The 13241-nt window shown below is 42.3% G+C and overlaps 1 protein-coding gene across 1 annotated transcript in view; it reads left to right on the top strand.

Moving 5' to 3' along the window:
- Positions 1-343: 343 nt before the first annotated feature.
- NPEPL1 (aminopeptidase like 1) overlaps positions 344-13241 on the top strand; it is a 29375-nt gene continuing 16477 nt past the window's right edge. The window contains exons 1-4 of the mRNA XM_070744548.1: positions 344-638; positions 4721-4906; positions 7446-7616; positions 12408-12497. Coding sequence (XP_070600649.1) covers positions 489-638; positions 4721-4906; positions 7446-7616; positions 12408-12497 — 597 coding nt within the window. The 5' untranslated portion in view covers positions 344-488. The remainder of the gene's footprint in view (positions 639-4720; positions 4907-7445; positions 7617-12407; positions 12498-13241) is intronic.

The following is a 13241-nucleotide window of genomic DNA, read 5'->3' as shown; positions in this document are numbered from 1 at the left end:
AGAGAAAAAGAAAGAGAAGGAAGGGAGGAAAGGGAGAGGTGGGGAGGAAGGGAAAGAGAAAGAAAGAGGGGGGAGAGGAAGGAAGGAAAGAAGGGAAGGAAGGAAGAGAGAAAGAAGGAAGAAAGAGAAAGAAAGAAAGGGAGAGAGAAGAAAAAGAAAGAAAATGAGAGAAGGAAGGGAGGGAAAGAAAGAAAGAGGGAGGGAGAGAGGAAGGAAGGAAGGAAAGAATGGAAAGGAAGGAAGGAAAGAGAAAGAAAGAGAGAGGGAGAGAGAGGGGGAAGGAAGGAAGAAAACAGCAGCCGCCGGGAGGTGCATATCGGACGGCCTGTTCCGACTCGGGGAAGCCGGCCCGGCCCTGCAAGCGGCTCCTTCCCGTCCTCCTCCTCCCTCTTCCGCAAAGCTGCTCTTCTTCTTGCGGCCGCGGGAGGCAGGCGAGACCCCCGCCTGGGAGGAGGAGGAGGAGCAGCGGCCGCGCCGCGGGCAGGAAGATGGCGAGCGTGCAGCTGGAGTTCCAGGCCAGCGCTGGCGAGGCGGACCCGCAAAGCCGCCCGGTGCTGGTGCTGGGCCAGCTGCAGAACCTCCACCGGCTGCCCTGGGCCGACGTGCGGGGCAAGCTGCAGCCCCGGGTCACCGAGGAGGTAACGCGCGGAGGGCGGGATTTTGCGTCGCCTCGCCGGGCGCCCTTCGGAAGAAGGGGCGCCGCCGCCCTGCTTGGCAGCCGCGGCTCCCCACCACCCTCGCCCCGCGCGTGGCTTCTTGCAGCCGCGGCCCTGCCTGCCGGGTTCCCCTCCCTCGGCCTTTTTTTTTCTCCCTTGCCGGACGGGCCTAGACTGAGGCGCGGACCCACTTACAGCCGCGGGCGTCGGGTTGAATGAACCCCCTTCGCCCTTCTCTCCCCGGCGCCTTCCCGGGGCGGAGAGTCCTCGAGGCTGTCCGGGTTTGGGTAGTTTGGCTTGCTAAGAGGCCGCGTGATCCGAAGGAAACTTAGTCTTGAGGGAGAATAAATAAAGAGTTGTGGGGGAAAGGGACCTTGGAGGTCTTCTAGTCCAGTGTTTCCCAACCTTGGCAACTTGAAAATATTTGGACTTCAACTCCCAGAATTCCCCAGCCAGCGAATGGAATTCTGGGAGTTGAAGTCCAAATATCTTCAAGTTGCCAAGGTTGGGAAACACTGTTCTAGTCTAACCCCCCCTTGCTCTGGGTAGGAAAGCCTTTCGAGCATTTCAGAATAATAATAATAATAATAATAATAATAATAATAATAATAATAATAATAATAATAATAATAATAATAATAATAATAATAATAATAATAATCTCTTCTCTTCAGTGTTGATGGCTTGCTGGCTTGCTTATGTATGTATGTATGCATGCATGTGTGTATGTATCTATGTTTTGTTTTATTTGTTACAAAGAAACATAGAAAATTGACTGCAGAAAAAGACCTCATGGTCCATCTAGTCTGCCCTTATACTATTTAATAATAATAACAACAATTTATTACATTTCTATGCCGCCCCTCTCCGCAGATTCGGGGCGGCATACAACAATAATAATAACAATATGAAAATGTAACAAATCTAATATTTTTTTTAAAAACCTCTAAAAACCTGTCATTTAAAACCATACAGCACAAGCATACCATACATAAAACTATATAAGCCTGGGGAAAATATCTCAATTTCCTGTATTTTATCTTTGGATGGATATATGTTTATCCCAGGCATGTTTAAATTCAATTCCTGTGGATTTATCAACCAGGTCTGCTGGAAGTTTGTTCCAAGCAGCTATTACTCTTTTAGTAAAATAATATTTTCTCATGTTGCTTCTGATCTTTCCCCCAATTAACCTCAGATTGTGCTCCCGTGTTCTTGTGTTCACTTTCCTATTAAAATGTGTTTGTTTGTTTTGTCAAGTAGTATTGGTGGTTATACAAAGATATAATAATATCCATATACATGATACTAGTCAGAGAGAAACATTAGGACAGGGGATGGAAGGCACTCTGGTGCACTTATGCACGCCCCTTACTGACCTCTTAGGAATCGGGAGAGGTTAACAGAGGATAGTCTAAGGGTAAAGTTTTGGGGGTTAGGTGATGTTATTACAGAGTTAGTGAGTTCCAGGCATCAACTACTCGGTTACTAAAGTCGTATTTCCTGCAGTCAAGTTTAGAGTGGTTTTCTTTAAGTTAGTATCTGTTGTGTGCTCAAGTGTTGTTGTGGTTGAAGCTAAAGTAGTGGTTGACAGGAAGGATGTTGTAGCAGATGATTTTATGGGCTATGCTTAGGTTGTGTTTAAGGCAATGTAGCTCTAAGCTTTCTAAACCCAGGATTGTAAGTCTAGTTGCGTAGTAGGTTATTGTGTTGCAAGTGGAGGAGTGGAGGGCTCTTCTAGTAAAGTATCTCTGGACGTTTTCTAGAGTGTTTATGTCCAAAATACGGTATTTATAAAATAATATTTATTATTAAATGGAATTTATTTGATTGATTGATTGATTGATTGATTGATTTAATTTTTATGCTGCCCTTCTCAGCCAACTCAGGGCGGCTTACAATAGAAATAAATACAAATATAAAGCTTGTAGAAATCTAATATTTAAAAAATCTAAAACTTCTAAAACCCCATTTTCCTAAGAAACCATCATCCATTTGTGACATTGGCCGGAGTTAGTTCTTAGCTCCGGTCGATGTCATGCATGGATAATGTTGCTTATCTAGTTGGGTCTGCAAAACAAACCACCAAGCTTGGAGACCACCTAGGACAGGCGTCTCCAAACTTGGCCGCTTTAAGACTTGTGGACTTCCCAACTCCCAGAATTCCCTACCAAGCTTTGCTGGAGAATTCTGGGAGTTGAAGTCTATAAGTCTTAAAGCAGCTGAGTTTTGCTGGTTGGGGAATTCTGGGAGTTGAAGTCCTCAAGTCTTAAAGTGGCCCAGTTTGCTGGTTGGGGAATTCTGGGAGTTGAAGTCCTCAAGTTTTAAAGCGAGCAGGTTTTGCTGGTTGGGGAATTCTGGGAGTTGAAGTCCTCAAGTCTTAAAGCGAGCAGATTTTGCTGGTTGGGGAATTCTGGGAGTCCAAAGTCTTAAAGCAGCCAAGTTTGGAGACCCCCTGATCTAGGACTTCACAATTCAACCCTGAGCTATAGATACTATAGGTAGCACAGCTTTCTTCCAGGGGGTTGCATCCCTCCACCTCCATGGACAGCTTTTGCAAGATGGAAAGGGGGTGTCTGGGGAGCACGGGTGGTCTGGCTTCAGTGTCGAGGATCTGGTCTTCATTGCTGTGGGTGCAGATTCCAAATTAAGTGGATTGTGAAACGGCTAACCTCATGGCAATCTGCTGCCTGTGCTTTATCCCCCAGCCTCCATCCCTTCCCCCCCCCCCCCCATCCGCAGTTAATCACATAGGCTCCTAGCTGTTTGCCTGCCTCTTTTTCATATCTCCCTAAGAGCAGCCTTCAGATAGATTATTGCTTTGGGAGGCAGGAAAAAAAAGTGCTTCTTTCGTTGAGCTGTTGGGTAAACCTAATCTTTGTGCCTGGTAAAGAGTTGTTTGTGGTTTAAATCTAATATTAAACACAATTATAAAAACCCATTATAAAACAGCCATACCATCCAATTAAACCATACATAAAATGAAACAGCTAAGGGTCAGTTATGTCTCCCAAGCCTGGCGGCATTGGTGGGTTTTCAGTAGCTTGCGATAGTATGGTAGGGATTGGGTGGGTTTGGATGAATGGCCTTAATGTTGGGAATTTTTACGTCTTGGGTTTTAGAGCGGGGTGTATAATTTTATCTGTAATTTTGTAGTGGCCTAGAAATTAGATGGATGGATTGATGGATGGATCATAGATGAATGGATGGATAGATGGATGGATAGATTGTAGATAGATAGATAGATAGATAGATAGATAGATAGATAGATAGATAGATAGATAGATAGATAGATAGATAGATAGATTGATTGATTGATTGATTGATTCGATTTTTATGCCGCCCTTCTCCTTAGACTCAGGGCGGCTTACAACATGTTAGCAATAGCACTTTTTAACAGAGCCAGCCTATGGCCTCCACAATCTGGGTCCTCATTTTACCCACCTGGGAAGGATGGAAGACTGAGTCAACCTTGAGCCGGTGATGAGATTTGAACTGCTGACCTGCAGATCTACAGTCAGCTTCAGTGGCCTGCAGTACAGCGCTCTACCTGCTGCGCCACCCCGGCTCATAGATAGACAGACAGACAGACAGACTCGTAGATAGATTCGTAGATAGATAGGTGGATGGATGGATGGATGGATGGATGGATGGATGGATGGATGGATGGATGGATGGATGGATGGATATTCTGTGAATGGAGCCTTAGACCATGCTAGCTGTGGAACTTTCTAAGTTGAAGTCTATCCCTGTGAAAGTTCCTGAGATTGAGAAAGACCTGTAGATTTTATTCCGTTTCCCCCAATGTTTTTATATTGGCAAGGACATTGAATGGATTTCCTTACAAGTGAGTCCTCGACTTAGGACCACAGTGGTGCAATTGAAGATCTGCCTGTTTTTTTATACAACACACACACACAAAAAACGGCAAGGAGCTTCAGGTGCACCGTTGTGGTTGTTATCTCGACTTTTCGGACCACCCTTGAGAATCTCCCTGGGTTGAAGCTTCTGCTTGAAGAACAGTTGCCTGCAGAAGACCTAACCATCTCCCCTTCTGTTCTCAGATATGGCAAGCGGCATTAAATACTTTGAACCCCAACCCCACCGACAGCTGTCCCCTCTACCTGAACCATGCCACAGTAGCTGCTTTACCTTCCCGTGTGAGTCGACATAACAGCCCGTCTGCTGCCCAGTTCCTGACCCGGGTCATCCGAACATGCTTGCCTGGAGGAACCAAGAGATGCATCCTGGTAAGTGATGTTGCAGTATAGCTGTTAGAATAGGATTTGTAAATCTGGACCTCCAGCATAAAAATACTCTTACCCTGATTCTATAACCCAGGACAGGAAGGGCACTAAACTCACCTAATCTGCATTCCTGGCAATCACAACAGGGAAACAAAAGGGCTCAAATAAACATCTCACAATAAACAAAGTTTTCACCACTTATAGGATCAAAGGAGGGAATTTACATTGCCTGAAGCATACAACAGCAGGACAGGGTGATTAAGGAAGATTAGTAAGATAAGGCAGAAGACTTCAGAGAAATTAGGTGTGAGAAACATCTGCTCTTGGGAAGAGTTTTCTAGGAAATTGTTTCTTGATATCTATGGGAAAAGGAAGAACTCAAAAGATACGTTTGAAGTAATGTTATTGGATGTATCATTTGACATGTATATGTAATTATCCCCATTTTCTTATGTTCCCAAATAAAAAGGAGTACATGGCTCTACACCATGTCACTTCACCCAGAGAGAGACAATGTGTCCAAGCTTTCTTTCTAGGATTGGCGTTCATGAGTGACCCCACACGGCTGGGTTCCTCTTGGCCCCTTTTTGAGGACATTGTCTTCACTAGGGACTTTGACAGCATCCACAAAGTGCAATTTGGGGCGGCCTCATTCCGTGATTGTTCTCAGTTATGACAGTATTTTTTTTTTTAAATCACCTTGTGATCAGTCACTGCATTGATAAACTTTGCAGATCTATAAAGTAAAGGAAAGCTGTAGGAAGATCATAACCACAGTTGCAGTTTCATTTAATGGCCACTTAGCTCAACAACCAAGTTGTTGGTCTCAGTTGTGGTTGCTAAACAAGGACTTGCTGTAGTTAATTCCTAAAATGGAGGCGAATATCTCTTGAGGCTAAGTGCGCATGGCTATATCGGTTAAAGCCCTGGCAGTTGTCTCTTTGTAAAATATTAGTGAGAATTTTTTTTTATGGTATGTTATAGTAACCCTGACCAATTGGTTATCTTATCAAGAATATTATGTCCATCCAGAAATAGATCAAATTAATTGGTAGTGTAAATACAATTGCTGAGATCTGCAAATGTTTGCTGTAATTTTCTCTGCAGTCTAAATCAGTGCTCCTTTTCTCTGATGGACTGTACAAATTGTCACTGTTCAAGCAAGGACTAGCGTGGGTGGGCTACATAACAACAAAACAATTAGGATTCTTCCAGGAAATTAGCCATCCATCGTAAGGCTTTGCTTCTTTTAATCTTTTAACTGGCTTTCTGTGTCTAGAGACACAGAACAGAAATGGAACAAAATAATTGCCTCCAACTGCATTGCAGCCCAAAATCCATTGATGAAAATTACTCCAAAGGCTGTAATTTTCCAAATATAAGTGTGTAAGATGACAGAACGGATTTTGAAGCCTTTTCAGATTGAACAGTACCCATTGAGTCTTTTTTTAAATCTTCAGAATTGCTGATCAAAACACAACACTCTAGCATAGTGTTTTTATACCCGAACAACTTCAAGATATGTGAACTTCAGCTCCCAGAATTCCCTACCTGTTGTGGTTAGCTCTGGCCCACTTCCTGCCCCAAGGACTGTGGATGTGGGGGAGACATCCACATGCTGCAGGCCTGTTTTGCCCCCGGTGGAATCTGCTGATGAAGGCTCCTCTGACCAAGAAGACATGAGTGACAGGGAGGAGGAGAGTGTGGCAGACAGCTCAGAAGGAGATCAATTATCTAGCTCCTCCTTGGATTCAGAACAAGAGTTTATGCTACAGCCACACATGCGGAGAGCGATGCATAGGCAGCAACAACTGAGAGATTATTATCAAAGAAAATGAGGCCACCTGTGGTTGGGTGGGGCTGTGGTAATTAGTGAGGCTGCTATAAATAGCAGCCGGTGGGTTTGGCTATTGTGGAGGATTATCTGATCATTGTGTTTCATGACTGCTTTACTGACTTTGACTTTTTGTGTGCTGATTTTTCCCCGCTTGGAAACTAAACCAGGGCAAAGTGTGTTTCACTTTGTGAAAGAAGGACTGTGAATTGCCTCACAGCTGCAAGCTAAGTATCACAGAACTGATAAGGGACTTGTACAAATTACCAGTTTGTTTGGAGACGAGTGCTCTTTGCTATACAAAAAGAGGGCTTAGTTTAAGTGAATTTTCATTATAAAGAACATTGTTTTGAATTTTCAAACGTGTGTGTGTCTGAAATTTGTACCTGTGAATTTTTGGGAGGATTCTACCAGAGAGCCCGACAGAACACTACCCAGACATGTTGGCTGAAGAATTCTGGGAGTTGAAGTCCATATTTCTTAAATCTGCCAGGTTTTTAAAAAAACCAACAACATTGCTCTTATGTTGTAAAACTAATTTTTTGGTTTTTCGTTGTCTCTCACAGGACACCACTGGGTTCTTGTGGGATTCAGGGGTTCCAGAGAAGAAGTTTGAAAAAACATGGATTCAACCCCTTTCATCTCAGTAAAAACTTGTTCAATGTACTTTTTCTTTCTTAAAAAATCAGGGTTGGTTATCTATTTCAGATGGTGTGCGAGCGCTCAGAGGTCTTTGCTTCAGCTTGTGCCATAGCTCGGGCCTTCCCCCTCTTCACCCTTCGCTCAAGTTCCTCTAGACGTACGGAGAAGAAGACTGTGGCTGTGGAGTTTTACTTAATTGGGCAGAACAACGGCCCAGTAGAGGTGGAGGTGCTGAAAGTAAGTTGACATTTTCCAGAGAATGCTTCAGATTATAAATGAATTGTTTACAGGAAATCCTCACTTAACGACAATAATTGGAACCGGAATTTCCATCACTAAGCAATGCAGTTGTGAAGCACAACATCAAGTGACTGTGCCACTTGGTGTCGGCAATTTTGGCAGTGCCCCGGTTGTCATTATTAAGCAAATACATGGGGCTACCCTTGAAAAGTGTTTGGAGACTTCAGTTAGTCCAGAATGCGGCCGCGAGAACTGTTGTGGGTGTACCTAGGTACGCTCACATCACACCAACACTCCGTGTGCTGCACTAGCTACCAGTTGATCTGCAGTCACAATTGAAGGGGTTCGTCTACGGAGAGGGGCGGCAAACAAATCAAATAAATTATTATTATTATTATTATTATTATTATTATTATTATTATTATTATTATTACTACTACTACTACTACTACTACTACTACTACTACTACCTATAAAGCCCTACATGGCTTAGGACCAGGCTATTTATGGGACTGTCTCCTGCCACATACCTCCCAGCTCACAGAGTTGGCCTTCTCCCAGTCCATCAATTAAGCAATGTCGGTTGGCGGACCCATGGGGAAGGGCCTTCTCTGTGATGGCCCGGCTCTTTGGAAATTACCCCTTCCCCTGAGGTCCATACTGCCCCCACCCTACTGGCTTTCCTTAAGGCCCTGAAGGCCTGGCTTTGCCAGCAGGCCTGGGGGGCATGAGATCTTATTGGGTTATTTACAGTTTTAAAGTACTTTTAATAGTTGTATTTTAATTATTTAATTGTTTTTTATCTTTGCTGCAAGCCACCCTGAGTCCCATGGGATTGGGCAGCATATGAATCATAAATAAATAAATAATAATAATAATATTGAATTATTATTTGGTCTCTCTGTATCGAATTCCTATAATGTTCTTGCGGATTTAAATAGTAAGGATGTTGGAGATATTAGCAAGGTCCCTCAGGCAGAGAATGAGGGGATGTTCAAAGGGGAAGTTGTCGTAAATGTCACCAAACCATCAAGTGCAGTTAGAAATAAAAAGAGGACACATTTTCTTGTGGGTGATTCAACTGTTAGAGGTGTTGATTTGGGACAGAGCAAGGATGTGGTGAAGGTGCTAAGGTGTCTCCCAGGGGCCACTGCCAGCAGGGACAGGAGGCGGATTACAAACATTGTTGAGGCTGTGAGTAAAGGTAATAACGTTGATGTGGTGGTGCATCTTGGCACAAATGATTTGTCCCAGAGAAATGTTAATGTAGTAAAAAGAGATTTTCAATGTCTAAGTGTGGAGCTGGGTAAAATAACTGATTCAGTGACTTTCTCAGAGGTGTTACCGGTTTGTGGCCAAGAGGATAAAACAATGTGTATCAGAGAGTTTAATGTGTGGTTAAGGCAGTGGTGTAATGCTGAAGGTTTTGGCTATGTAAGTCATGATGTCAGTAGGTGGTCTAATAGGGAGTTGTTTAAGAGGGATGGTTTGCATCCATCATACAGAGGTACCCAGGTGCTCGGTGAGGAATTCAGAACTTTTTTGGACAGGCATTTAAACTAGGTAAAGGGGACAGAGATGTAAATGATGTGGGTGATTTCTGTCCCCGACCAATGAGGATAAAGCAGTTTTTGGAAGCTTATGAAAAGGGAGCTGCAAATGAAATAGATGTAGTTGTTGATGATAAGGGGCAAACTAATAATGAAAATAATGTTCTTCGGGTAATGTGCACGAATGCTCGAAGCTTGAGCAACAAGCTCTGTGAATTAATGGCCATAATATATAGAGATAATTTGGACCTGGTTGCCATAACTGAGACATGGTTTAAGGATTCTAATGAATGGGAAATATCCATACCAGGATATACACTGTATAGGAAGGATAGAATAGAGAGAAGGGGAGGTGGAGTAGCCATTTATATTAAAGAAAGTCTAAAAACAACACTAATTCAAAATACATGTCAAGATCTAGAGACTCTCTGGATTTGCATGCAAAATAAAGAAGGTTCTGTCATTAGAATTGGGGTGATCTATAGGCCTCCAGGGCAATCCGAGGAATATGACAACAAGATGGTGGATGAAATTACCCAAATGGCAGTAAAGGGAGATATTGTGGTTATGGGTGATTTCAACATGCCTGATGTTGACTGGAATATCCCCAGTGCCCTTACATGCAAAAGTAAGAATATAGTAGAGGCCTTTACAGGAGCAGCTCTGGCACAGCTGGTTAAGACACCAACTAGAGGGGAGAATATTCTAGATTTAGTTTTTACGAATGGGAATTGGGTTTCAGATGTCAAGGTGGGAGAAAATTTAGGATGCAGTGACCATCTATGTTTGTGGTTTGATGTAAAAACTAATTGTGAGCAATCCTATAATGCAACCAAAGTATTGGATTTCAGAAAAACAAATTTTAATGCAATGGGGGAATATTTAGAAAATGAATTAAAGGGGAGGGATAAAATGGCAGGAGCGAGCACCCAGTGGACTGTATTAAAAAAGGCCGTCTTAAAAGCCACTGGACTGTATGTAAGACAAATAACTAAAGGTAAAAGGAAGAAGAAACCGCTATGGTTTAGCAATGATGTAAGGGCTATAGTCAATGAAAAAAAGGCTGCCTATAGGAGGTATAAAGAGTCTGGAAGTATAGCTGATAGGGAGGTGTATAAAATGAGACAGAAGGAGGCGAAACAGATAATATATGCTGCTAAAGCCTCAAAAGAGGAAGAAATAGCAAAATCTGTAAAGAAGGGGGATAAAACCTTCTTCAGATATATTAGTGATAAGAAGAAGAAAAACTGCGGCATCACGAAACTTAGTACCGGGAATAATACATGCATTAATGGTAATAAGGAGATCGCTGACCATTTCAATAGCTACTTCTGTTCAGTTTTCTCAAAAGACACCGTACAAAATAATACTATAGAGGGATATAGCATTGCTTCCAGCTGTACGGATTCAGCTCCAGTGATCTTAGAAGCCGATGTCTTAGAAGAACTTGAACGATTAAAGATAAATAAGGCAATGGGTCCAGATGGCATCCACCCCAGAGTTCTTAAAGAACTCAGATCTGTCATTACTACCCCCCTGACTGATTTGTTTAACCAATCCTTGTTAACAGGAGAAGTTCCTGAGGATTGGAGAATGGCCAGTGTTGTGCCTATTCACAAGAAGGGCAGTAGAGAAGAAGCTGGTAACTACAGGCCAGTTAGCTTGACATCAGTTGTAGTTAAAATGATGGAGACTCTACTCAAAAAGAGGATAAATCAGCACCTAAAAAACAATAACTTATTGGACCCAAATCAGCATGGCTTTACTGAAGGCAAATCATGTCAGACTAATCTCATTGATTTCTTTGACTATGTCACAAAGGTGTTGGATGAAGGTGGTGCCGTGGATATTGCCTACCTGGACTTCAGCAAAGCCTTTGATATGGTTCCACATAAAGAGCTGATAGATAAATTAGTGAAGATTGGACTTAATCCCTGGATAGTTCAATGGATTTGCAGCTGGCTGAAGCATAGACATCAGAGAGTTATTGTTAATGGCGAGTATTCTGAGCAGAGTCAGGTTACAAGCGGTGTGCCACAAGGGTCTGTTCTGGGTCCTATTCTTTTTAATATGTTTGTGAGTGACATAGGGGAAGGTTTGGTAGGGAAAATTTGCCTATTTGCCGATGACTCTAAAGTGTGCAATAGGGTTGATATTCCTGGAGGCGTCTGTAATATGGTAAATGATTTAGCTTTACTAGATAAATGGTCAAAGCAATGGAAACTGCAGTTTAATGTTTCCAAATGTAAAATAATGCACTTGGGGAAAAGGAATCCGCAGTCTGAGTATTGTGTGTTAGCAAATACTTCAAAAGAAAAGGATTTAGGGGTAATGATTTCTGACAGTCTCAAAATGGGTGAACAGTGCAGTCAGGCGGTAGGGAAAGCAAGTAGGATGCTAGGCTGCATAGCTAGAGGTATAACAAGCAGGAAGAGGGAGATTATGATCCCGCTATATAGAATGCTGGTGAGACCACATTTGGAATACTGTGTTCAGTTCTGGAGACCTCACCTACAAAAAGATATTGACAAAATTGAATGGGTCCAAAGACGGGCTACAAGAATGGTGGAAGGTCTTAAGCATAAAACGTATCAGGAAAGACTTAATGAACTCAATCTGTATAGTCTGGAGGACAGAAGGAAAAGGGGGAACATGATCGAAACATTTAAATATATTAAAGGGTTAAATAAGGTTCAGGAGGGAAGTGTTTTTAATAGGAAAGTGAACACAAGAACAAGGGGACACAATCTGAAGTTAGTTGGGGGAAAGATCAAAAGCAACATGAGAAAATATTATTTTACTGAAAGAGTAGTAGATCCTTGGAACAAACTTCCAGCAGACGTGGTAGATAAATCCACAGTAACTGAATTTAAACATGCCTGGGATAAACATATATCCATCCTAAGATAGAATACAGAAAATAGTATAAGGGCAGACTAGATGGACCATGAGGTCTTTTTCTGCCGTCAGACTTCTATGTTTCTATGTTTCTATGTTTCTATTATTATTTATTAGATTTGTATGCCGCCTCTCTCCAAAGACTGAATGAATGAATGAATGAAGAATGAATGAATGAATGAATGAATGAGGATGAAGTCACGTGACTGCAAACGTCTCACTTCCTGCCAGCTTCCCCATTGACTTTGCTACTGAGAAGCTATGGGCAATAAAAATGGACTGTTTGGATGAAACAAAACTTCGCCGACACAGACTCCCTTTATTTCTTTTATTCTTTTAGTGTCTACAAAGTGCTACCGAAGGGGTGAGACTGGCGGCTCGTATCGTTGACACCCCTTGCAATGAAATGAACACTGACAAGTTCCTGGAGGTTGGTGATGCCTTTCAAACATTGGTATTTTTCCCATTGAATTTGAAACATCCTATCTAGGATGCCTCTAGGATGCATTTTTGTTTCTAGCAAAACTCTTGGTTTTCCAACAGTTGCTCAGAAGTCAGATGGTCTTTACTTAATCATTTTATTCTGAAATAATTTACAGTTACAAGCAGATTTTTATGAATGTGAAAAATTAAATTTAGTCTTTCTTGGCCTGATTGTTGGAGAAGAGTTTAGGGGTGAAATTAAATGTGTCATCAGCTTAGAATCGTTACATTCCCACAAATGGTTCATCCTTGTCTGAATTACTCACGTTTCCTTTTAGAAGTGTGAGAGAGTGGGGACTATAGTGGGGAGGCAGAAACAGTCCCTACCAGGTAAAATAGATCAGCAGTAACTCACAAGTTCTTGGCTTTGCAACAAAATGGCATCTAACAGTGAAAAAGACAATAAATGAGGTAGAAAAGGAATCTCCAAACTTGGCTACTTTAAGACTTGAGGACTTCAACTCCCAGAATTCCTCGGCCAGCAAAGTTGAAATTGAAGTCCAGAAATCTTAAAGTTGCCAAGTTTGGAGACCCTTGAGATAGAAGCTTCTCTCAGGTGAGAAAACTCCCCCTTTCTTCCAAAGAAACCCTGTAATAAAGTCCATGGGGAAGTGGGTCTTAAGGCCAAAGAGTTGCAATGACATAGCTTAAATGTTTTGTGTTTTCAACTTTGTTGAACATGATTAGTCAT

The sequence above is a fragment of the Erythrolamprus reginae genome, chromosome 3 (assembly GCF_031021105.1).
Source record: "Erythrolamprus reginae isolate rEryReg1 chromosome 3, rEryReg1.hap1, whole genome shotgun sequence".
NCBI classification, from domain to species: Eukaryota; Metazoa; Chordata; class Lepidosauria; order Squamata; family Dipsadidae; genus Erythrolamprus; species Erythrolamprus reginae.
Note: the sequence above shows the minus strand (reverse complement) of the source record. Positions and strands in the feature narration are given on the sequence as shown.